General features: G+C 48.2%; 1 protein-coding gene across 2 annotated transcripts in view; it reads right to left on the bottom strand.

Annotated features, from left to right (window-relative positions):
- LOC140188939 (uncharacterized) overlaps window positions 1-25,197 on the bottom strand; it is a 103,828-nt gene that overhangs the window by 8,546 nt on the left and 70,085 nt on the right. For both annotated transcript variants that reach the window (XM_072245593.1, XM_072245594.1), the window contains 3 exons: window positions 19,188-22,063; window positions 14,903-15,071; window positions 5,840-6,307 (listed from right to left, as the gene is read on the bottom strand). In XM_072245593.1, the coding sequence (XP_072101694.1) occupies window positions 5,840-6,307; window positions 14,903-15,071; window positions 19,188-22,063 (3,513 nt within the window). The remainder of the gene's footprint in view (window positions 1-5,839; window positions 6,308-14,902; window positions 15,072-19,187; window positions 22,064-25,197) is intronic.

Below are 25,197 nucleotides of genomic sequence, written 5' to 3'. Positions count from 1 at the left end.
TTATTTGGCAGGGCCGAAGGCTGCTCCCCCTAGATGAAAGCGAGCTGAGCGAGCCTGAGGCTTACCAGGGGGCTACACAAAATCCTTCAATTTTAAAGGCAGAAGGTGTGGAAGATTTTATGTTAATAATGGAATGCACTCTTAATTTGTTCGTGATTATTCTGGCATTCTGGATTAACCAAATGAGAACTACTTTGGGAAATAAAATTTGTACACAATTTATCTTCCAACTGCAAACCACTCAAAATGCTGGGGGAGCTCAGCAGGCCAGGCAGCATCTATGGAAGTGAATAAACAGTCAACCCTTCTTCAGGACTGAGAAGGAAGGGGGAAGATGGCAGAATAAGGTGCAGGGAGCGGCAGCAGAACTAGCTGGAAGATGAAGTCAGCCGGGTGGGAAAGGTCAATGGCTGGAGAAGAAGTTATCTGATAGGACAGGAGGGAGGACCGTAGGAGAAAGGGACGGAGGAGGGGAGTGATAGGCAGGAGAGAAGAGGTGAAAGACCAGAGTGGGGAAATAGAAGAGGGAAAGGGGGAGGGAAGTTTTTTTTTAGCGGAAGGAGAAATTGATGTTCATGCCATCGGGTTGGAGGCTACCCAGATGGAATATAAGGTGTTGCTCCTCCACCGAGGGTGGCCTCATCTCGGCACAAGCGGAGGCTGGCATGCCAGTATTTCCAACTGATACTTTGTGGCTAGTGAAGGGTGTAGGACAATCTGACCTTGTCCCATTGAAACTACACAGGGGAAAGACAACAGATGAACATTCCTGCTATTAGCAGGTGTATCCCTGCTATGTAATCACAGGTCAGGGCAGATCTATATGGTCACTGAACATCTGTGTAGGAGCCCTGCATTGTACTCTGTGATGCGCATTCATTGTGGTAACTAATCACATTAATTGGGGCATGGCAAAGCGAAGGGAATAAGTTCCGTCTTCGTGCTTTGTTCATTGCAGTTTGTAGATTGGGACTGACGGACGGCATATCTTTTGCTGACCTCTCAATATGGTTTATTATGGTTATTGTAGTAGTTAGTCACATGGGGGAGGCATGGCAAAAGCCAAGGGAATAAGTTCCGTCTTTGTGCTTTGTTCACTGCAGTTTGTAGATTGGGACCGACGGACGGCATATCTTTTGCTGACCACTCTATCACATTTAGCTTACACTTAAGATTGTATGTTAAAGGATCGAGTAAACAATTCAACTTTTGAAGCAATCATGTCAGCGGGGGGGGGGGGGGCACACCATGCAAGTATAACAGCTCCGTAGCAATTGAGGCTAGCGGAAATTTGTTTCGGTTTGGCCGCCATAATTTGGTTGGTTGTATATTCAAAGCAACACACACTAAATGGTGGAGGAATTCAGCGGGCCAGGCAGTATCTATGGAAAAGAGTAAACAGTTGACATTTCGGGCCAAGACCCTTCTTCAGGACTGTAGAAAACAGTCGTCTTATATTCATGGAGCTGTCCCTCAACACCGTAACAAAAACTGGTATATTTTCGGATCCTGGGAGGGACTCAAGAGGCTTTTGGAACAGACACCAGTATTGCATATTTAAAGCGGACCAGCAAGTTGGGATGGTCTACTATTGCAAATATGCAATTTTGTGCATTTACCTGTCTATATTCTGAATGTTAAAGGACGTGATTACAGCAAATGAAATTGTAGTAAATCACAAACAAGAGAAAATCTGCAGATGCTGGAAATCCGAGCAATACACAGAAAATGCAGGAGGAACTCAGCAGGCCAGGCAGCATCTGTAGGAAAAAAAGTACAGTCGACGTTTCGGGCCGAGAGTCTTCGGCAGGACTGGAGAAAAAAGAAAGATGAGGAGTAGATTTAAGAGGTGGGGGAAGGGGAGAGAGAAACACAAGGTGACAGTCAGGGAGCAGCAGGCAACACAGAGGGGGAGCAGCGAGAGAGGGTTTCACTGAACTCCCATCGAAGGGAAGATTTAAACTCCTTCAGGGTAGGCATCCCTGGAAGACACTTCACTGCGGTAAATCGTTTGCGTCGAATCACGTCAGGAGGGGCAGAGTCTCCTTGACTCCCTCTCCTGAAGGTCTGCTGTGTGAAAAGTGTGGTGTGTGAAGCGTGGTGTTTAGCCCATCGATTTACAGCGCCAGCGATCAGCGGATCAGGGTTCGTTCCCCGCCGCCGCCGCCTGTAAGGAGTTTGCACGTTCTCGCCTCGATCGTGTGTGCCTCCTCCCGCATTCCAGCGACGTTCAGTCAGGGTGAGGGTTAGTGAGTCGTGGGCGTGCTATATTATCACACTTGCGGGCCGCCCCCAGCGCAATCCACAGACTGTGTTGGTTGTTGACGCAAACAGCGCATTTCAGTGTACGGTATGTTTCGACGCACATGTGAAACATAAAGGTAAACTTTTAACGCTTTTATGTTTCCCACTTGTGGCTCCATTATAAGGCACTTATGAGTTACTGGTGAGGCCTCACCTTGAGTATTGTGAACAGTTTTGGGCTCCTCATCTAAGAAAGGATGTGCTGACACTGGACAAGGTCCAGAGGAGGTTCACAAGGATGGTTCCAGGAATGAAAGGGTTCTCATCCGAGGAACGTTTGACGGCTCTGGGTTTTGTACTCACTGGAACTCAGAAAGGTGAGGTGGGGATCTCATTAAAACCTTTTGAATGTTGGTTTCAGAACAGATGTGGAAAGGATGTCTCCCATGGTGGACAAAAGGGCACAGCCTCAGGATAGAGGGGGAGTCCATTTAAAACACTGATGTGGAGAAATCTCTTTAGCCAGAGGGCAGTGAATTTGTGGAGTTTGTTACCTGTGGAGGCCAGGTCATTGGGTGTACTTAAGGCGGAGATTGATAGGTTCTTGATTGGACATGGCATCAAAGGTTACGGGGAGAAGGCTGGGGAGTGGGGCTGAGAAGGAGAAAGAAGGATCAGCCATGATTGAATGGCAAAGCAGACTCGATGGACCAATGGCCTAATTCTGCTCCTATGTCTTATGGTCTATTATAGTCAGTCATAACCATGGGCACGTGGCCAACTTGGACTAGCGACCTGAAGGTCGTGAGTTCGAGCCCCAGCTGAGGTAACGTGTTGTGTCCTTGAGCAAGGCACTTAATCACACATTGCTCTGCGGCGACGCTGGTGCCAAGCTGTATCGGCCCTAATGCCCTTCCCTTGGACAACATTGGTGTCGTGGAGAGGGGAGACTTGCAGCATGGGCAACTGCCGGTCTTCCACACAACCTTGCCCAGGCCTGTGCCCTGGAGAGTGAAGACTTTCCAGGCGCAGATCCATGGTCTCGCAAGACTAACGGATGCCTTTACTTTACATAACCATGCATCAAGTGCCCAACTTTCTTTGCTACTTGATTTTTACAGGGGAGATTTAACACAATTTCCTAAATCAATGTAACTTCCCTGGACTGATGTCAGTATGCAGTGTAGTGGGGGGAGATGAGGAACTGAGGGCACAGCCTCAGAATACAAGGACATCGCTGTAGAACGGAGGTGTGGACGAATTTCTTTAGCCAGAGGACAGTGAATCTGTGGAATTCAAGTCACTGGGTATGTTTAAAGCGGAAGGTACTTAATTAATAAGGGTGTCAAAGTTTACGGGATGAGGCAGAACTGGTTGAACGCCCAAGTTGGTACGGTCTTTCACTGATTCTGTTATGGTTACTATTTTACAGATTTATTGAGCGCGCCTGCAAGAAAATGAATCTCAGGGTTGTATATGTACTTGGATAATAAATTTACTTTGAACTTTTGAGGATGGGGTTGAGGGAGAAAATAAATCAGCCACAATTAAATGGTGGAGCAGACTTGTTGGTCTAAATGGCACAATTCTGTTCCTATCTCTTATGAAGCCTGGACTGTGTTTTTCCTGGGTTACTGGATTTCTAGAAGGCATTCGATAAGGTGCCGCATAAAACAGGGGTCCCCAACCTTTTTTGCACTGCAGACCGGTTGAATATTGGCAATATTCTTGCAGACCGGCGGACCGGTGGGGTGGGGGCGGAGGGGGGTGTTCCAGTAGGGTTAAACTCACCTCAACATGTCCTTTACAGTTCGGGTTGCCAACTTTCTCACTCCCAAATAAAGGACAAAAGTAGCAGTCAAATACGGGACGGTGTTTACCCCAAGAAAGACTACCATGACCATGAAGCCTTGCGCGGGCACCAGTATGCACATGCGCGTACATGCCAATTTTTTTTTCCACAAATCGGTTTTGACTTAATCTTCCCGACTACACTGTACATACATTATTTCTACTTTATATAGGCTGTGTATTTATCATATCATTCCTGCTTTTACTATATGTTAGTGTTATTTTAGGTTTTATGTGTTATTTGGTATGATTTGGTAGGTTATTTTTTGGGTCTGGGAACGCTCAAAAATTTTTCCCATATAAATTAATGATAGTTGCTTCTTCGCTTTACGCCATTTTGGCACGAAAGGTTTCATAGGAACGCTCTACCTTAGCGGGGGAAATACGGGACAAGGGCGGTCCCGTATGGGACAAGCCAATTTAGCCCAATATACGGGATGTCCCGGCTAATACGGGACAGTTGACGACCCTATGTTCAAGTTCAACAGCGTGTGACAGGGAATGAGGAAAGATGCAGCTGACTCGTATCGTTTCCTCACGGCCCAGTAGCACATGCTTTGCGGCCGGTACCGGTCCACGGCCCAGTGGTTGGGGACCGCTGGCATATAAGACTTCTCCATAAGATGAGGATGCATATAGTTGGGGGTGACATATTAGCGTGGATAGATGGTTGGTTAGCTAATAGAAAACAGAGAATTGGGAAACATGGGTGTATTACTCTGGTCGGCAATCAGTAGTGAGCAGAGTGCTGCAGGGGTCGGTGCTGGGCCCGCAACTGTTCACGATCTGGAAGAGGGGGCTGAGTGTGGTGTATCTAAGTTTGCTGAATACTCTAAATTGAGTGCAAAAGCAAATTGTGCAGAGGATACAGAGAGTCTGCAGAGGGACATAGATAGGTTAAGTGAATGGGCAAAGGTCTGGCAGATGGAGAACAATGTTGGTAAATGCGAGGTCATCCACTTTGGGAGGAAAAATGAAAGAGCAGATTATTATTTAAATGGTAAAACATTGCAGCATGCTGCTGTGCAGAGGGACTTGGGAGTGCTTGTGCATGAATCACGAAAGGTCGGTTTGCAGGTGCAGCAGGCTATCAAGAAGGCAAATGGAACGCTGGCCTTCATTGCTCGAGGGATTGAATTTAAGAGCAGGGAGGTTATGTTGCAACCGTACAGGGTACTGGTGAGGCCGCACCTGGAGCACTGCCTGCAGTTCTGGTCTCCTTACTTGAGGAAGGATATACTGGCTTTGGAGGTTCACCAGAGATGAGGGGGTTAGACTATGAGGAGAGACTGAGTCACCTGTGACTATATCCGCTGGAATTCAGAAGAATGAGAGGAGATCTTATAGAAACATATCAAATTATAAAGGGATAGATAAGATAGAGGCAGGAAAGTTGTTTCCACTGGTAGGTGAGACTAGACTAGAGGATATAGCCTCATGATCTGGGGGAGTAAATTTAGGATGGAGATGAGGAGGAACTGCTTTTCCCAGAGGGAGGTGAATCTGTGGAATTCTCTGCCCAATGAAGCAGTTGAGGCTACCTCAGTAAATATATTTAAGGCAAGGTTGGATAGGTTTTTGCATAGTAGGGGAATTAAGGGTTCTGGGGAAAAGGCAGGTAGATGGGGATGAATCCATGGTCAGATCAGCCATGATCTTATTGAATGGCGGGGCAGGCTCGATGGGCCAGATGGACGACTCCTGCTCCTATTTCTTATGTTCTTATCACTTCATGAGCACTCACCTTTCTGCACGACATCAGGCAGCCCGTACGGCTCATACTCCGTTTCGTCAAACGCCACGGACAGGTGATTCCGGAACTGGCGGCTCCTCCGTATTCTCGTGGCGAGCTCCGCCGGGTTGATCCTCATTGCAAGTTCTCCGAAGCTCGACCTCGCCGAGCGACCCGCAGGCTGGCCGACATAATCTGACCTCTCGCCGGGGTCAGCCGGGCCCCGTTCAGCTTCCGCAACGAACCCATCGGCCAAGGGTTCTGGCTCGCAACCTGCAGATGCCCCTCGGTTCTCCGGCTCTGCCTGAGGAGGAGGCGACTCGGCGGTGGCGGACCGCGCTATCTCGGGTTCTCGATGTCCATTCGGTAAATCCGCGTACGCGAGGAGATTATGGTCAACTTCCTCATTTTTCTTCTGCACAGTTCGTTTCAAAGCCTCCAGGTCAGCCTGCATCTTCCTTGCTGTGATCTGGGCAGCGTCTGAAAAATAACGAAGTGTTAAAATGAGTTTTATCTGTCAAATCATAGAATCCCTTGGTGCTAAATTCTCACAGGAATGCGCTTAATTCAAGGGCTATGTTTTTTTTCTCCTTCTCTTTATTGTGAGCAGTTTTGGGCCCCATATCTAAGAAAGGATGTGCTGACATTGGACAGGGTTTAAAGGAGGTTCATGAAAATGATTCTGGGATTGAACGGCTTGTCAATATGAAGACCATTTGATGGCTTTGGGCCAGAATTTAGAAGAATGAGGGCTGACTTCATTGAAACCCATTGGATGTTGAAAGGCCTCAGTAGAGTGGATGTGGAGAGGATGTTTCCTAAGGTGAGACAGCCTAAAACACAGCTTCAGAATAGAGGACTGTCCATTTAGAATGGAGATGAAGAGGAATTTCTTTAGCCAGAGAGTGGTGAATCTGTGGAATTCTTTGTCACAGGCGACTGTGGACGCCAAGTCTTTAGGTACACTTAAGGCAAAGGTTATCGGCTTCAGCGATAACAGGTCGAGGCGAGGTAGGTTACCTTTGAAGAGTAGAAACAGGACGTATATCTGTGAAGCCAGTGTTCTGTACTGGGTGTCAGATGTGGGAAGTCCGGGAGACTCCCAGCCTCCCGGAAGGCCACGTCTGCACCAGGGGTGTTAAGCTACAGCTCCTTGGGGACCGGGTTAGGGAACTGGAGATGCAGCTCGATGACCTTCGTTTGGTCAGGGAAAGTAAGGAGGTGATAGAGAGGAGCTATAGGCAAGTAGACACACTAGGGCCTCAAGACAGATAAGTGGGTAACATTCAGGAGAGGGAAGGGTAAGAGTCAGATTCTAGAGAGTACCCTTGTGGCTGTCCCCCTTAACAATAAGTACTCCTGTTTGAGTACTGTTGGGGGGGCACGGCCTACCTGGGGGAAACAACAGTGGCTGCGCCTCTGGCACAGAGTCTGGCCCTGTGATCAGAAGGGTAGGGAAAGGAAGAAGGCAGCAGTAATAGGGGACACTATAGTTAGGGAGTCAGACAGGCGATTCTGCGGATGCAGGAAAGAAACACAGGTGGTAGTTTGCCTCCAAGATACCAGGGTCCGGGATGTCTCTGATCGCGTCCACCATAACTTGAAGTGGGAAGGTGAACTGCCAGGGGTCGTGGTACATATTGGTACCAACGACATAGGTAGGAATAGGGAGGAGGTCCTGAAAACAGACCACAGGGAGTTAGGAAGGAAGTTGAGAAGCAGGACCTCAAAGGGAGTAATCTCCGGATTATCCACCTATGCCACCCGACAATGAATATAGGAATAGAGTGAGATGGAGAATGTGCGGCTGAGGGATTGGAGTAGGGGGCAGGGATTCAGATTTCTGGATCATTGGGACCTCTTTTGGGGCAGGCGTGACCTGTACAAAAAGGACGGATTGCACTTGAATCCGAGGGGGACCAATATCCTGGCAGGGAGGTTTGCTAAGGCTATTTGGGGGGGAGTTTATATTAGAATTGCTGGGGGGTGGGAACCGAACTGAAGAGACGGAGGAAAGGGAGGTTGGCTCACAAACAGAGGACGCTTGGAGGCAGTGCGAGAGGGAGGATAGGCAGATGATAAAGAAGGAACGTTCCCAGACTGAAGGTTTGAGATGTGTCTATTTTAATGCAAGAAGCATCATGAACAAAGCGGATGAGCTTAGAGTGTGGATCAGTACTTGGAGCTGTGATGTTGTGGCCATTACAGAGACTTGGTTGGCTCAGGGGCAGGAATGGTTACTTAAGAGCGCCAGGCTTTAGATATTTCAGAAAGGACAGGGAGGGAGGCAAAAGAGGTGGGGGAGTGGCATTGCTGATCAGAGATAGTGTTACAGATGAAGAAAAGGAGAAAGTCATGGAGGGATTGTCTACTGAGTCTCTGTGGGTGGAAGTTAGAAACAAGAAGGGGTCAATAACTCTGCTGTGTGTTTTTTATAGACCACCCAATAGTAACAGGGACATCGAGGAGCAGATGGGGAGACAGATTCTGGAAAGATACAATAATTGTTGTGGTGGGAGATTAAATTTCCCCAATATTGATTGGCACCTCCCTAGAACAAGGGGGTTTAGATGGGGTGGAGTTTGCTAGATGCGTTCAGGAAGGTTTCCTGACACAATATATAGATAAGCCTACAAGAGGAGAGGCTGTACTTGATCTGGTATTGGGAAATGAACCTGGTCAGGTGTCAGATCTCTCAGTGCAAAAGCATTTTGGAGACAGTGATTACAATTCTATCTCCTTTACCATAGAATTGGAGAGGGATAGGAACAGACGAGTTGGTAAAGTGTTTAATTGGAGTAAGGGGAAATACGAAGCAATCAGGCAGGAACTTGGAAGCATAAACTGGGAGCAGATGATTTCAGGGAAACGTATGGCAGAAAAGTGGCAAATGTTCAGAATATATTTGCCTGGAGTTCTGCATAGGTAATTTCCAATGACAGGGAAAGGATGGTAGGGTACAGAAACCATTGTGTACAAAGGCTGTTAAAAATCCAGTCAAAAAGAAAAAAAAGTTTACGCAAGGTTCAAAAATCTAGGTAATCAGAGATCTAGAAGATTATAAAGCGAGCAGGAAGGAGCTTAAGAATGAAATTAGGAGAGCCAAAGGGGCCATGAGAAGGCCTTGGCAAGCAGGATTAAGGAAAACCCCAAGGTATTCTACAAGTATGTGAAGAGCAAGAGGATAAGATGTGAGAGAACAGGACCAATCAAGTGTGACAGTGGAAAAGTGTGTATGGAACCGGAGGAGATAGCAGAGGTACTTAATGAATACTTTGCCTCAGTATTCACTACGGAAAAGGATCTTGGTGATTGTAGGGATAACTTACAGTGGACTGAAAAGCTTGAGCATGTAGATATTAAGGAAGAGGATGTGCTGGAGCTTTTGGAAAGCAAGAAGTTGGATAAGTTACTGGGACCCAATGAGATGTACCCCAGGCTACTGTGGGAGGTGAGGGAGGGGATTGCTGAGCCTCTGACAATGATCTTTGCACCATCAATGGGGACAGGACAGATTTTGGAGGATTGGAGGGTTGCAGATGTTGTTCCCTTATTCAAGAAAGGGAGTAGAGATAGCCCAGGAAGTCATAGACCAGTGAATCTTACTTCAGTGGTTGGTAAGTTAATGGAGAAGATCATGAGAGGCAGGATTTATGAACATTTGGAGAGGCATAATATGATTAGGAATAGTCAGCATGGCTTTGTCAAAGGCACATCGTGCCTTACGAGCCTGATTGAATTTTTTGAGGATGTGACTAAGCACATTGAAGGTGGAGCAATAGATGTAATGTATATGGATTACTGCAAGGCATTTGATAAGGTACCCCATGCAAGGCTTATTGTGAAAGTAAGGAGGCATGGGGTCCAAGGGGACCTTGGTTTGTGGATCCAGAATTGGTTTGCCCACAGAAGGCAAAGAGTGGTTGTAGACGGGTCATATTCTGCATGGAGGTCAGTGACCAGTGGAGTGCCTCAGGGACCTTTTCTGGGATCCCTTCTCTTTGCAATTTTTGTAAATGACCTGGATGAGGAAGTGGAGGGTTGGGTTACGGTTGGGGGTGTTGTAGATAGTGTGGAGGGCTGTCAGAGGTTACAGAGGGACATTGATAGGATGCAAAACTGGGCTGAGAAGTGGCAGATGGAGTTCAACCCAGATAAGTGTGAGGTGGTTCATTTTGGTAGGTCAAATACAATGGCAGAATATAACAGTAATGGTAAGACTCTTGGCAGTGTGGAGGATCAGAGGGATCTTGGAGTCCGAGTTCATAGGATACTCAAAGCTGCCGCGCAGGTTGACTCTGTGGTTAAGAAGGCATACGGTGCATTGGCTTTCATCAACCGTGGATGGAGTTTAAGAGACGAGAGGTAATGTTGCAGCTATATAGGACTCTGGTCAGACCCCACTTGGAGTACTGTGTTCAGTTCTGGTGACCTCACTACAGGAAGGATGTGGAAACCATAGAAAGGGTGCAGAGGAGATCTACAAGGATGTTGCCTGGATTGGGGAGCATGCCTTATGAGAATAGGTTGAGTGAATTCGGCCTTTTCTCCCTGAAGTGATGGAGGATGAGAGCTGATCTGATAAGAGGTGTATAAGATAATGAGAGGCATTGATCGTGTGGATAGTCAGAGGCTTCTTCCCAGGGCTGAAATGGCTAACACGAGAGGGCACAGTTTTAAGGTGCTTGGAAGTAGGTACAGAGAAGTCAGGGGTAGGCTTTTTACACAGAGAGTGGTGAGTGCGTGGAATGGGCTGCCAGCGGCGGTGGTGGAGGCGGATATGACAGAGTCTTTTAAGAGACTCCTAGATAGGTACATGGAGCTCAGAAAAACAGAGGGCTATGGGTAACAACAGGAATTCTGCAGATGCTGGAAATTCAAGCAACACACATAAAAGTTGCTGGTGAACGTAGCAGGCCAGGCAGCATCTGTAGGAAGAGGTACAGTCGACGTTTCAGGCCGAGACCCTTCGTCAGGACTAACTGAAGGAAGAGTGAGTAAGGGATTTGAAAGTTGGAGGGGGAGGGGGAGATCCAAAATGATAGGAGAAGACAGGAGGGGGAGGGATGGAACCAAGAGCTGGACAGGTGATTGGCAAAAGGGGATACGAGAGGATCATAGGACAGGAGGTCCGGGAAGAAAGACAAGCGGGGGGGGGGAACCCAGAGGATGGGCAAGAGGTATATTCAGAGGGACAGAGGGAGAAAAAGGAGAGTGAGAGAAAGAATGTGTGCATAAAAATAAGTAACAGATGGGGTACGAAGGGGAGGTGGGGCCTAGCGGAAGTTAGAGAAGTTGATGCTCATGCCATCAGGTTGGAGGCTATCCAGACGGAATATAAAGTGTTGTTCCTCCAACCTGAGTGTGGCTTCATCTTTACAGTAGAGGAGGCCGTGGATAGACATGTCAGAATGGGAATGGGATGTGGAATTAAAATGTGTGGCCACTGGGAGATCCTGCTTTCTCTGGCAGACAGAGCGTAGATGTTCAGCAAAGCGGTCTCCCAGTCTGTGTCGGGTCTCGCCAATATATAAAAGGCCACATCGGGAGCACCGGACGCAGTATATCACCCCAGTCGACTCACAGGTGAAGTGTTGCCTCACCTGGAAGGACTGTTTGGGGCCCTGAATGGTGGTAAGGGAGGAAGTGTAAGGGCATGTGTAGCACTTGTTCCGCTTACACAGATAAGTGCCAGGAGGGAGATCAGTGGGGAGGGATGGGGGGGACGAATGGACAAGGGAGTTGTGTAGGGAGCGATCCCTGTGGAATGCAGAGAGAGGGGGGGAGGGAAAGATGTGCTTAGTGGTGGGATCCCGTTGGAGGTGGCGGAAGTTACGGGGAATAATATGTTGGACCCAGAGGCTGGTGGGGTGGTAGGTGAGGACCAGGGGAACCCTATTCCTAGTGGGGTGGCGGGAGGATGGAGTGAGAGCAGATGTACGTGAAATGGGGGAGTTGCGTTTAAGAGCAGAGTTGATAGTGGAGGAAGGGAAGCCCTTTCTTTAAAAAATGAAGACATCTCCCTCGTCCTAGAATGAAAAGCCTCATCCTGAGAGCAGATGCGGCGGAGACGGAGGAATTGCGAGAAGGGGATGGCGTTTTTGCAAGAGACAGGGTGATAAGAGGAATAGTCCAGATAGCTGTGAGAGTCAGTAGGCTTATAGTAGACATCAGTGGATAAGCTGTCTCCAGAGACAGAGACAGAGACAGAAAGATCTAGAAAGGGGAGGGAGGTGTCGGAAATGGACCAGGTAAACTTGAGGGCAGGGTGAAAGTTGGAGGCAAAGTTAATAAAGTCAATGAGTTCTGCATGCGTGCAGGAAGCAGCGCCAATGCAGTCGTCGATGTAGCGAAGGAAAAGTGGGGGACAGATACCAGAATAGGCACGGAACATAGATTGTTCCACAAACCCAACAAAAAGGCAGGCATAGCTAGGACCCATACAGGTGCCCATAGCTACACCTTTAGTTTGGAGGAAGTGGGAGGAGCCAAAGGAGAAATTATTAAGAGTAAGGACTAATTCCGCTAGACAGAGCAGAGTGGTGGTAGAGGGGAACTGATTAGGTCTGGAATCCAAAAAGAAGCGTAGAGCTTTGAGACCTTCCTGATGGGGGATGGAAGTATATAAGGACTGGACATCCATGGTGAAAATAAAGCGGTGAGGGCCAGGGAACTTAAAATCATCAAAAAGTTTAAGAGCGTGAGAAGTGTCACGAACAAAGGTCGGAAGGGATTGAACAAGGGGTATGGGTAACCTTAGGTAATTTCTAAAGTAAGTGCAGTACATGTTTGGCACAGCATCGTGGGCCGAAGGGCCTGTACTGTGCTGTAGGCTTTCTATGTTTCTATGTAACATGAGGGGAAACTCCTTCACTCAGCGGGTGGAACGAGCTGCCAGCAGAAGTGGTGCATGCAAGCTCAATCTGTATGTTTAAGGTAAGTTTGGATAGGTAGGGGTGTGGAGGGCTGTGGTCCTGGTGCAGGTCGACGGGAGTAGGCAGTTTAAATGGCTCGGCACAGACTAGATGGGCCGAAGGGCTGTACTCTTCAATGACTGTAAAAACAGATTTGGCTGTGAAACAGGATGTGAGGATTCTCTCACTATTTACATTCCGGACAGAAGGAAAACCTACATCAGAGGCGGCTGGTTTTCTGCCAAGAAACACTAGGAACAGAATGTCAACCTTACAGCCGACAGGTGCCCTTCTACATTGTTGCCGAACAGAGAGATCCTGGGATCCAAGTTCACAGCTCCTTGAAAGTGGCCACGCAGGTCGATAAGGTGGTTAAGGTGGCTTACAGAACGTATGCTTTTTTCAGTCGAGGCATTGAGCTCAAAAGTCAGGAATCTATGTTGCAACTTTATAAAATTCTGGTTCGGCCATATCTGGAGTATTGTGCATAGTTCTGGTCACCCCAGTGTGGGAAGGATGTTGAGGTTTTGGAGAGGGTGCAGAAGAGGTTCACCGGGATGCTGCCTGGTTTAGAGGGTGTGTGCTATCACGAGAGGTTGGATAAACTTGGGTTGTTTTCTCTGGAGCGCTGGAGACTGAGGGGAGATCTGATAGAGGATTACAAGATGATGAGAGGCATAGATAGAGTGGACAGGGAGTATCTTCAACCCTGGGAAACAATGTCTAATACCAGAGGGCGTGCACTGAAGGTGAGGGGGGTAGGTTCAAAAGGTAAGTTTTTTACTCAGAGAGTGGTGGATGTCTGGAACGTGCTGCCTGGTATGGTGGTAGAGGCAAAAACATTACAGGCTTTTAAGAGACATTTGGATAGGTACACGGATGTGAGGAAGATGGAGGGATATGGACATCGTGTAGGTAGGAAGGATTAGTGTTTGAGTGTTTTTGCTTTTTAGCTGGTACAGCATAACACTGTGGGCCGAATGGCCTGCTCCTGTATTGTGCTCTTCTATATCAGAAACGACTTAACAGAAGACACTTTTCTCTGAAATGCTGGCATTGATCTCTGAACGAAGTTTCAATTAAAATATTTCATCACAATCTCTCTCTAGCTCATCGTCAATGATTGGTAAAGCTAATTCAGATGATACTGAGCACCATTTGTGAGAGTATGGGGTTACTGGTAGGACGCTTTGCAGTGTTGATGAACAAAAGGATCTTGGGGCCCATGCCCATAGGTCACTTGAAGTTGCTGCACAAGTTGATAGGGTGGTTAAGAAGGTGCCTGGAGTGTTGGCCTTCATTAGTAGGAGGAATGAGTTCAAGAACGGCAGGGTAATGTTGCAGCTCTATACTCCCAAGTGTGGTCTAACCAGAGTTTTATTGGTCTCAGTTCTGGATGCCTCATCATAGGAAGGATGTGGAGGCTTTAGAGAGGGCGCAGAGGAAATTTACCAGCATGTTGCCTTGATCAGAGAGCATTTCTTACGAGGATAGGTCGAGTGAGCTCGGGCTTTGCTCTTTGGAGCGAAGGAGGATGAGAGGTGACGACAGAGGTGTCCAAGATGATAAGAGGCATGGATTGAGTGGACAGCCAGTGACTTTTTCCCAGGGTGGAAATGGCTAATATGAGGGGGCATCATTTTAAAGGAAAGTATAAAGGGGGAGGGATGTCAGAGGTTTAACAGAGAGTGGTGGGGAATGCCCTGCCAGGGATATAGATATATTGGGGATATTGAAGAGACTCTTAAATGGATGATAGAAAAATGGAAGGCTACAGGGGAAGGAAGGGATCTTTTGATCTTGGAGTAGGTTAAAAGGTCGGCAAGACGCAGCGCGGTAGCGTGGTGGTTAGCACGACAGTTTACAGTGCAGGCGAACCGGGTTCAGTTCCCGTCGCTGCCCGTAAGGAGCTTGTACGTTCTCCCCGTGACCGCGCGGGTTTCCTTCGGGTGCTCCCGTTTCCTCCCACAGTCCAAAGACTGACCGGTCGGTAGGTTAAACAGCCATTGTAAATTGTCCCATGATTAGGCTAGAGTGGAATCGGGGGATTGCTGGGCAGCGTGGCTCGAAGGGCTGGAAGGGCCTATTCGCGCTGTAGCTCAATAAATAACAAAAACACATGTAGGCCTAAGGGCCTGTACCATTCTATGGTCTATGATACCTTGCTGTTGGATATTTGCTAGAAGGAGATCATCATGAAGGCCTCTCTGCTGTCGACAATCCATGGGCACCTCTTTATCTGTAGGTGGACTCTCCCACTGCTTCAACTGGCCCTGCAGGTAACTGTTCTCTTTATTCAGCTCAGCTGCTAGATTCTGTAGATGCTCCACCTGCAAAAAGCATTTCAGCAAGTGATGAATGTGGACCATCTCAGAGCCTTTGTGACCTACAGTCAGGCATGACTTCTGCACAGTACTATGACAATTTTATGCATTGCACTGTACTGCTGCCACAAAAAAAACAAATTTCACGACATATGTGAGTGATGATAAACTGATTCTGATATGGGTCTCTATAGTGGACTGAGAGTGGGAAGGGGTCTGGGAGAGGGGAATCACGGTTGGGAAAAGGGGAAGGGAGTGGGAAGCACCAGAGAGACATTCTGTAATGGTCAATAAACCAATTGTTTAGAATCAGGTGCCCTTGTCTGGTGCCTCAGGGCTGGGTGTGTCTGCACCCGCACCACCCCCACCAATCCCTGGCACTCCTTCTCTGCCGCCCGTCCCACACCCTTCCCCCAGCACCCCACCCTCACCATTACCAACATCGTTTGCCCCTGCCAGATTTACAAACTCGCTCTCTGCTCCACGTTGACAAATACAGTTCTGTGCAAAAGCCTTAGGCACCCTTGCTATATATGAGACTTTTGCACATTACTGCATGCCCTCTTCTCATTGCTACCATCAGGGAGGAGGTACAGGAACCTGAAGACACACACTCAACGATTCAGGAACAGCTTCTTCCCCTCTGCCATCCGATTTCTGAATGGACACTGAACTACCTCACTACTTTTTATATTTCTGTTTTTTTTAACAAATTAATTTAATTTAACTATTTTATATGCATATTCATACTGCAATTCGCATTTTTTCCTTTAATATTATGTATTGCATTTTTCTACTGCCGCAAAGACAACAAATTTCACGCCATAGGCCAGTGATATTAAACCTGACTCTGATGCATGACCATTAATAGAGCAGAGCAACAGGAGTGGCTTGAAGTACATGCATTGAAATTCTGATTTAGTGATAAACCACTTCTAAAAATGAATTTAAACACGAGGAATTCTGCAGATGCTGGAAATTCAAGCAACACACATCAAAGCAGCAGGCCAGGCAGCATCTCTAGGAAGAGGTACAGTCGACGTTTCAGGCCAAGACCCTTCGTCAGGACTAACTGAAGGAAGAGCTAGTAAGAGATTTGAAAGTGGGAGAGGGAGAGGGAGATCCAAAATGATAGGAGAAGACAGGAGGGGGAGGGATGGAGCCAAGAGCTGGACAAGTGATTGGCAAAAGGGATATGACAGGATCATGGGACAAGAGGCCCAGGGAGGGGGAAACCCAGAGGATGGGCAAGGGGTATAGTCAGAGGGACAGAGGGAGAAAAAGGAGAGAGAGAGAAAGAATGTGTGTATAAAAATAAATAACAGATGGGGTACGAGGGGGAGGTGGGGCATTAGCGGAAGTTAGAGAAGTCGATGTTCATGCCATCAGGTTGGAGGCTACCCAGACGGAATATAAGGTGTTGTTCCTCCAACCTGAGTGTGGCTTCATCTTTACAGTAGAGGGGGCCGTGGATAGACATACAAATGAATTGTTCATTATACTGACACCCAATCCCAAAAGTTAAAAACAATGGCCCTGATACAGCACAGATCTCAGAAAGGAAACATAGGTTAACGGGGTGAGGGTTAAGAGTTTCTGGAAGTTCATCGAAAGTTGTGTTTATTTGTTTTCAGCCTGTGCTTAGCCAGTTTCCTCTAGAAAGCCCTGATAGTTTTCACCACTTTTACAGACACAGCCTTTAGATATTATATTCTTTTCCAAACTCCCCTAGCCTCTTCTGATCAGATCTCCAGCTCTTTAACAGGAAGGCCTTCTTTCTACTTATTGAAAACATTCACAGACTCAGATAGGCATCTAAGATGGCGGTGTGCTCGGATGCAGCTGCCACTCTGGGTCCAGTCAAAGGTGCATTTGTTCATCTTGTACGTCTTTTATTTTTAAGACCGCAAGTCACTGCCAGATACTAAGAACCTCAGGAACTGCAGGACTCTCCCATCAGCGAGTTGCTCAATAGCGACGGAGCCGGACTTATTGCGTACTGTTCTTGTATTGTCGCCTGGACTTGCTGTGTACCGTTGGGATGGTGTGCGGTGCGAGTCATTGACTTGGACGTTGTTATAAGACCGTAAGACGTAGGAGCAGAATCCTGGAGTAGGCCCATCGAGTCTGCTCCACCATTCAATCATGGCTGATCCTGTTTTTTTTCTCCTCCTCAACCCCAGTTCCCGGCCTTCTCTCCGTAACCTTTGATGCCATGTCTAATCAAGAACCTATCAATCTCTACTTTCAATACACCCAATGACCTGGCCTCCACAGCTGCACGTGGCACTGAATTCCACAAATTCACCACCCTTTGGCTGAAGAAGTTCCTCCGTTATTGTGATCACAAGACCCGGTTGGACGTTGGTGATGTCGAACACTGCAAGTCCGGTGCAGTGGCCCGTTGCCGAGACCCACAGTGGGGGAGCTGTGCTGCCTCGGGTGTGGCGAGGATTTGGCCAACCTCGCGGGGGTCACCTGTTACATGCGTTTAGGGGAGAAGCTGGCAAGACAGTGTGGGAGAGGCCTCTGCGGGCACGCCGGGATCCGTTCAGGCCCCTCCCAGTGCTGCCCTCTGGTGCTCGCTCGGTGAAAGAACGAGTCGGACATTCAGGGACTTGGGCAACACTTTTTCTTTGTGACTGTATGCTTTTCCGAAACCATAACCATATGTGCTATGTGCAGTGTGCTGGCGGTAATGCGTTTTGTACCTTGGTCCTGAAGAAACGCTGTTTCATTCGACTACGACCACGTATGTTTGAGTGATAATTAAACTTGAGCTTGATACCTATGTCAAATCTCCTCTCACCTTCTTTGCTCCAAGGACTCCAGCTTCTACAGTTTACTCCCTGGAGTTAGACTCTCATCCTTGGAAAGTCCTTGAACCTATTCTTTCAAGTTCTTTCATATTCTTCCTCATGTGTTGCGACCAGGGTTGGAAATAATATTCCCGTCGTGGACTAAATGAGGGGTTCCCAATGTTTTTTATGCAATGGAGACCTACCATTAACCAAGAGGTCTTTAGACCTCCAGGTTGGAAACCCGTGGAGTAATTAGTGCCTTATAAAGGTGTAACAGCACAGCCCTGTTTTACCAAGTTCGAAGTAAATTTAGCAGAGTACGTATATCTCACCATATCCTACCTTGAGATTAATTTTCTTGTGGGCAGCCATAAGAAAACAATGAATTACAATAGGCATCCGTTAGTCTTGGGAGACCATGGATCTGTGCCTGGAAAGTCTTCACTCTCCAGGGCGCAGGACTGGGCAAGGTTGTATGGAAGACCAGCAGCTGCCCATGCTGCAAGTCTCCCCTCTCCATGACACCAATGTTGTCCAAGGGAAGGGCATTAGGACCCATACAGCTTGGCACCAGTGTCGCCGCAGAGCAACGTGTGATTAAGTGCCTTGCTCAAGGACACAACACGTTACCTCGGCTGGGGCTCGAACTCACGACCTTCAGATCGCTAGTCGAACGCCTTAACCACTTGGCCACGTGCCCAGATACCGGGCCTTGGGGGTTCGGATGATGTCTGGAGTCTCGGAAGGACGTTGTGGATGGCATCGGAGGCCTGAGCTCCAACGTATTAAAATATTATGTGCACAAGACTGTTAAGTTACTTATGTGGCGCCTTTTCTTTTAGTTGTTTCTGCTAACCCGTCACCAATTATTACTATAAAGTGTATTTCTGTACTCGCACCTTGTACGGTGTTTGATATTTGTGTCGTGGCTGATATTTGGGTGCCTCACACCGTATCCGCACCAAAGCATTTGCACTGTTTGGCGGGGTCAACAGCTATTCACCCTAGGCAACGGGAGTCAGTTGGGGTCTCAGATGTTACACGTGTGTGTGTGTGTGTGTGTGTGTGTGTATGTATATATATGTGTATGTATGTGTGTGTGTGTGTGTGTGTGTGTGTGTGTGTGTGTGTGTATATATATATATATATTTATTTATTTATTTATTTATTTATATTTATATACTTACTGCAATTCAGAATTTCTTCTACACTTATCATGCATTGCACAATACTGCTGCGGCAAAGTTAACAAATTTCACAACATATGCCAGTGATATTAACCCTGGTTCTGAAATAAGAAGTTAAGAAACACTCTACCTACCTGGTTCTGCAGAACAGCCTTTTCAGAAAGGGCTTGCTGCAATTTCTGCTGAAGGTGTCTTTGCGAAAGCTCTGCATTTTCAGCTGTATCCTTCAAGGACCTGCATTCTCCTGCCAGCGTCTCAGCGTGGCTTTGCCATTCCAGCAGAGAGCCCCGCAAGGAGCGCAGTTCCACCTGGCCGCTCGCTTCCTGAACTTCCGAGGTAGCGGCATCTTCCAAAACTCGCTGCTTCCACTCCTGCAACGCCGCCAGCTCCTCCCGGAGACGGCTCTGCTCGTCGGTGCTCACTTCACGCAGGGCCTCGCCGGACTGGATCGCGGCCATCAAGCCATCTTTCTCATGCTGCAAGCCACTGGCTACCTCCTGCAGCCTTCCAACTTCCAAACTCAGCCACTCCTTTTCTCGCTCCAGTACTCTGCATTTTTCATCTAGACAGCTCAACCGCTCATTCAGAGTGTCAACCACTCCCTGACTTCTTTCTTTGTTCAATCGGTGATTCACACCTTCCACTTCTTCAGTAAGCTCTCCCGCTGACTTCTCTTCTTCTAAACCAGGGGTATTTGTCCGGGTGTCAGCACTTCCTGTGGCCCTCTCTATCGGTGGTTCATTTTCGGATTGGGTCTCCTTGTCACAAAGGACTGTCATCCCCTTTCCCCGCTCACCGACATTTACCTGCAAGCCGTCCGGACATCTGATGTGTTGGCCGTCCTTCACGGCATCGCCACTGCCAGACCCTTCACGACCAAGCTGCCTTTGGATCTGAGCGCCCTGCTTCACTTGGGCAACAGCCTGCCGTTCAGAGTCAAGCGGGGAGGCCGTCCCCTGCGCCCCTCGGGGAACGGAGTCTGCCTTTGGCTCGCCTGCTACAAGCGCATTGTCAGAAAGCACATTTCTGAAGTGGATGGTTTCTTCACCCGGCAGCTGCTTTTCAACAACCTCATCTGTCCCCGGTACGTTTTGCGCGGCGGGACTATTCAGCAAGGGCACCTTTGCTTTGTCATGTTCATTATAGCAGGACGCTTCAGTTACCTGTTCCCGGGGCAGAAGCAGCGGATCATCAAAAGCATTTTCACGGTGCCCGGGCTCCAATCGTTGCACCCTTCCCGGCTCCGATTCCTGCGCGTTCTCTTCAGCACCATGCGCTGAGGAAGCCATCGACGACGGGCTGCTATTTTCACGCGCACCTTGGTTAGCTTGGGGAACCCGTCCGCGGCTCTGTTCCAGCACAGCCTCTTCGGGGGGGCTCGCACGATTTCCGTCAGACGTCACCGTGACAGTCTTCAAGATAGCCTTCAGGTCTCGGTTTTCCTGATTAATGCACGCCAAAGTTTTTAGAGCACCCCGCAAACGTCTGTTTAGGACCTGAATAATGCCGTCCTTCTCCTCCAGGCTCAGGAGAAGATCCTCGATGTTCTTGCTTTGGGCTTCCAGGGCAACTGTTAACTGCTGGGTCTCACTGTGGATCCTGGACTGTAGGTTATCAAACATGTCCTGGGCCCGTCGTTTGGCTTCCCCTGCTTCCTCCTTCTCTCTGGTCAACGCTTCGCATTTTTGCTGCAGTTCAGCCAAGTGCTTCTGAAGCTCTTTCAACTGATTGCTAAACCCAGACTGTTCAAGCACCTGGCTCCTCAGGCATTCCAGGAAAAGTTCTCGACTTTTGTCACCTCCCTTCGTGATTCCCGTGAAGCCAAGATTCTCCTCGTCGAGCTTACGTTCCGTCGTTCCACTTGGATCATCACTCGAGTGATTTGAGGAATCTGAAGATAGCTGACTGAGCTCAAGGCTTTGAGCGTCTCTCTGCTTGAGAGGCTCCAGTGCGTCTCTGTTTTCATTGTTGGCCTTCATGATCTCCTCAATGCAAACCTCTTCACACTTAAGATCTACAATTTGTTGCTGGAGCTGCTGCATTTTCTTGGATGCAGCATTCTGCAGGATCTCAATTTCGTCACTCGATCCCACGTGACCACCGCCGGATCGCGACAGTCGGGAGGCTTTACTGCGTTTGTCCTCCAACATCTTAGCGGCCTCCTGCAACTTCACCACAAGGGCTCTCTCTTGCTCCAGCTCCTTTTCCAGCGTACCGATCTGCTCCGCCTGACGGGCACCCAGCGCGCTTGAGCGCTCGGCTTCTGCGGCGCACCTCTTCGCAGCCTGCTTTAGTTTCCTTCTCAGCTCTGCCACAGTTTGCCGATCCTTCCAGCCCTCGGCCACTTTGCTTTCGAGTTCTCGCCTCACGTTATCCAACTCGCACTGCAGCACCTGATTTTTCCCTTCCACTTCCTCCAGTTTTAGTTCAATTTCTCCAAGACGTGCGTACCTGGTATCTGGCTTGTCAGGTCTGTCGACCCCCTCGGCCTTTTCTTCAGGCACCACCGTGGTTTCTGCGGCACTGGCTCCCAATTCCTTCTTTGCTTCGACCTTGAGCGCCGGGAGTCTGGTCTCCATTTCCTCTTCAGAACTCCGGAGTGCTTTCGCTGTTTTCCCCAAAACTTGGGATTCTTCTGGTTTTCCATACGGTTCAGTTCCCAAGCTCACTGCCGGGCCCGTAGTGTGATCATCCTCCTCGTCGCCCCCAGGGCCTGGGTCCAAGTCGTCCCTCTGCCCCACCTTTCCGAGTTGGCTACTTTCCATCGAGTCCAATGCTTCCTCTGCGGCTTCCAGCTGCGATCTCAGTACTGTCTCCGCATCGTCGGGCTTTTCACCCTCTGACTGATAAGTCTTGGGCTCTTCATCGTGGTCGGATTTGCCGATCACGCCTGCATCACTTCTATTCGAGTCGTGCGAGGATGGGTCCACGCTCTCCGGGTCTGCCCTGCTCTGGAGGCGCAACTTCTCTTGCAGGTCTTCAAGCTGGGACACCAGAGCCAGGTTTTCAGCTGAAATACGAAATTAAAATTTGCTGAAGCTGGAATAACATTTTTCATTTACAGTGCTGAGTTAGAAAAAATGTAACACCCAGTGTCACATTATACAATGGAAACGTCTTAATGACTGATTTGGTTAGGTCCAATTTGGTCTTCCAGAGCACAGCAATCCTGGATACGCACTGTGCTACACCTGCCCCCACACCTCCTCCCTCCCTCACGGCCATTCAGGGCCGCAAACAGTCCTTCCAGGTGAGGCGACACTTCACCTGTGAGTCTGTTGGGGGTCGTATACTGTGTCTGGTGCTCCCGGTGTGGCCTCCTGTATATCACTGAGACCCGATGTAGATTGGGAGACCGCTTCACCGAGCATCAACACTCCGTCTGCCAGAGTAAGCGGGATCTCCCATTGGCCAACCATCTTAACTCCACTTCCCATTCCCATATGTCAATCTATGGCCTCCTCCACTGTCGTGATGAGGCCACACTCAGGCTGGAGGAGCAACACCTTGTATTCCCTCTGGGTAGCCTCCAACCTGATGGCATGAACATCGATTTCTCAAACATCCAATAATGCCCCCCCCCTTCACCTTTCCTTTATCCTTTCTCACCTTGTCTCTTTGTCCACCCATCGTCTCCCTCTGGTGCTCCCCCCCCCAACTTTTCTTTCTTCCACGGCCTTCTTTCCCCACCTATCAGACTCCCCCTTCTCCAGCCCTGTATCTCTTTCCCCAATCCACTTCCCAGCTCTTTACTTCACTCCCTCCCCCTCCCAGCTTCACCTATCACCTTGTGTTTCTCTCTCCCCTTCTCCTCCTCCCTCCACCTTTTAAATCTAGCCCTCAGCTTTTTTTCTCCAATCCTGCCAACTGTACTTTTTTTTCCCATAGATGTGTGTTGCTTGGATTTCCAGCACCTGTATCTTTTCTCTTGTTTCCAGCTGGAAGGTTAATTGGTCATCGTAAATAGTCCTGTGATTGGGCTAGGACTAAATCGGGGCTTGCTTGAAAGGACTGATTCTGTGCTGTTTCCCCTTGTTTATGCGCCCTGGATTTTATTAAAAGACACCACAGATGCTGCCTGACTCACTGAGTATTTACAGTAATTCTATTTTTTAAAATTATTTTATTTTATTTAGAGATACCAACACAGTAAACAGGCCCTTCTGGCCCACAAGCCTGCACTGCCCAAATACACCCATGTCCAATTAACCTACTAACCCGAATAGGTCTTTGGACTGTGGGAGGAAACTGCAGCACTCGCTTACAGGGAGAACGGACGAGATTCTTACAGACAGCAGCGGGAATTGAACCTGGGTCACCAGCAACGTAATAGCGTTAACCTAACTGCTATTCTACCTTGCTGTCCTAGTGTAATGCCCTGGTTCACATCTTTACTGTTATGCTGTAGGTATTTCGCTTAGCAGCTCTGTAAGAGCAGTCTGTTCTGCTTTCAGCCTGTTCGGGTTACTGTTGAAGATGAGGGATGATGAGGAATGTGTGCCGTCCAATTAGCGGGAGCTTTTTCTTGGTGAGGGACAACAAAGTTGGCCTTGGAGAGATGGAGAGAGGAGACACTGGGGAGAATCGGTCTGGTGGGAGACCCGTTAGTTCAGGATGGATTGCGAGCGACCTTCGGAAGGTGGTGTGTGCTTTCACATTGACTGAGGGCCCAGCGCGTGAGTGACAGAGATCCAACTTGTGCACATTTGACTGTTTAATTAGAATGGGCCCTTTTCTTTTTGTTATTCTTTACTAACCCTTTAGTTAAGATTCACAAATACAATTCCTTTGATCGTGTGCAGTGTACTGTCTGTTACTTCGTGGCATTAATTTGTAACAGGGTCGCAAATTACACTGCATCCACACAAACCGGGGTTTGTGGTGGGACGAGCCGTCTCAATCTCACGAGTTTGGCGGGACTTGAGAGTGTCTTTATAGAGGAGCGGAGTTGACGGCGTTACTGAATGTGTTCGATTTAAGATATTGGTCTAGCCTTGTTTTGTTCCGTTTGCTTTTTTTTGGGTTTTTCTTTGTATTTTTTTTCTTTTTATTTCTTTTTTCTCTATGATTAATTATATTAAGAGTTTGGAAGTCTATTATACCTGTATTATTTGAAATCTTTTTTGTACATGCAACAATAAGATTATTCCAATCTCTCTGTATCAATATTGTTACTCTGTTTATAATTTTGGAAAAGTAATAAAAAAGATTTTAGAAGAAAGAGAGTGTCTTCCCTCGACTTACGCAGCCGAGGAAACCAGTGTGTTTCACTAGTTTTAAGAAAACACAGCTATCCAACAGCAGGGAAGAACAAAATCACCACCACTTTTCTACTTTTCCATCAATTGGACGAGAGGCTGGATAAACTTGGGCAGTTCTCGCTGGAGCGCCAGAGATCTGACAGAGGTTATAAGAGGCCAGGAAAGTAAAATGCTATTCATAAAATCCACCCTGTCGGAGCACAAAAAAGACTTTGCATCAGTGATTCCGAGAACGAAGGGATTAACATATGAGGACCGTTTGGCAGCTTGGGGCCTGTACTCACCAGAATTTCGAAGAATGCGGGGGAGGGGGTGGGAATCTCATTGCAACCTACCGAACGTTTAAAGGACTAGAGAGGGTGGATGTGGGGAGAAATGTCCCCTGCAGTGGGGGTATCCAGAACTAGCCTCAAAATTGAGGGGTGACCCTTTTAGAACAGAGGTAAGGAGGAAATTTTTTTTTACTGTGGAATGCTCTGCCACAGACTGCGGTATATTTAAGGTGGGATTTGACAGTTTCCTGATTGGTCAGGGCATCAAAGGATATGGCGAGAAGGCCGGTGTATGGGGTCGAGTGGGATCTGGGTGCAGCAGTCTCAATGGACTGACTGGCCTAATTCAGCTCGTGTGTCACACGCAAAACTGGAGGAACTCAGCAGGCCAGGCATCATCTATGGAAAAGATTACAGTCGACGTTTTGGGCTGAAACGTCCTGAAACGGGGGCTTCGGCCTAAAAAGTCCACTGTACTCTTTTCTATAGATGCTGCCTGGCTGGGTGAATTCCTCCAGCATTTTGTGTGTATTGCTCTGGATTTCCAGCATCTGCAGATTCTCTCTTATTTCCTATATCTTATGGTCTAAATAACAACTCGAGCTCTATAC

This window comes from Mobula birostris, chromosome 28 (assembly GCF_030028105.1).
Source record: "Mobula birostris isolate sMobBir1 chromosome 28, sMobBir1.hap1, whole genome shotgun sequence".
NCBI classification, from domain to species: Eukaryota; Metazoa; Chordata; class Chondrichthyes; order Myliobatiformes; family Myliobatidae; genus Mobula; species Mobula birostris.
The sequence above is the reverse complement of the archived record's forward strand: the minus strand, read 5'-3'. Positions and strand labels throughout refer to the sequence as shown.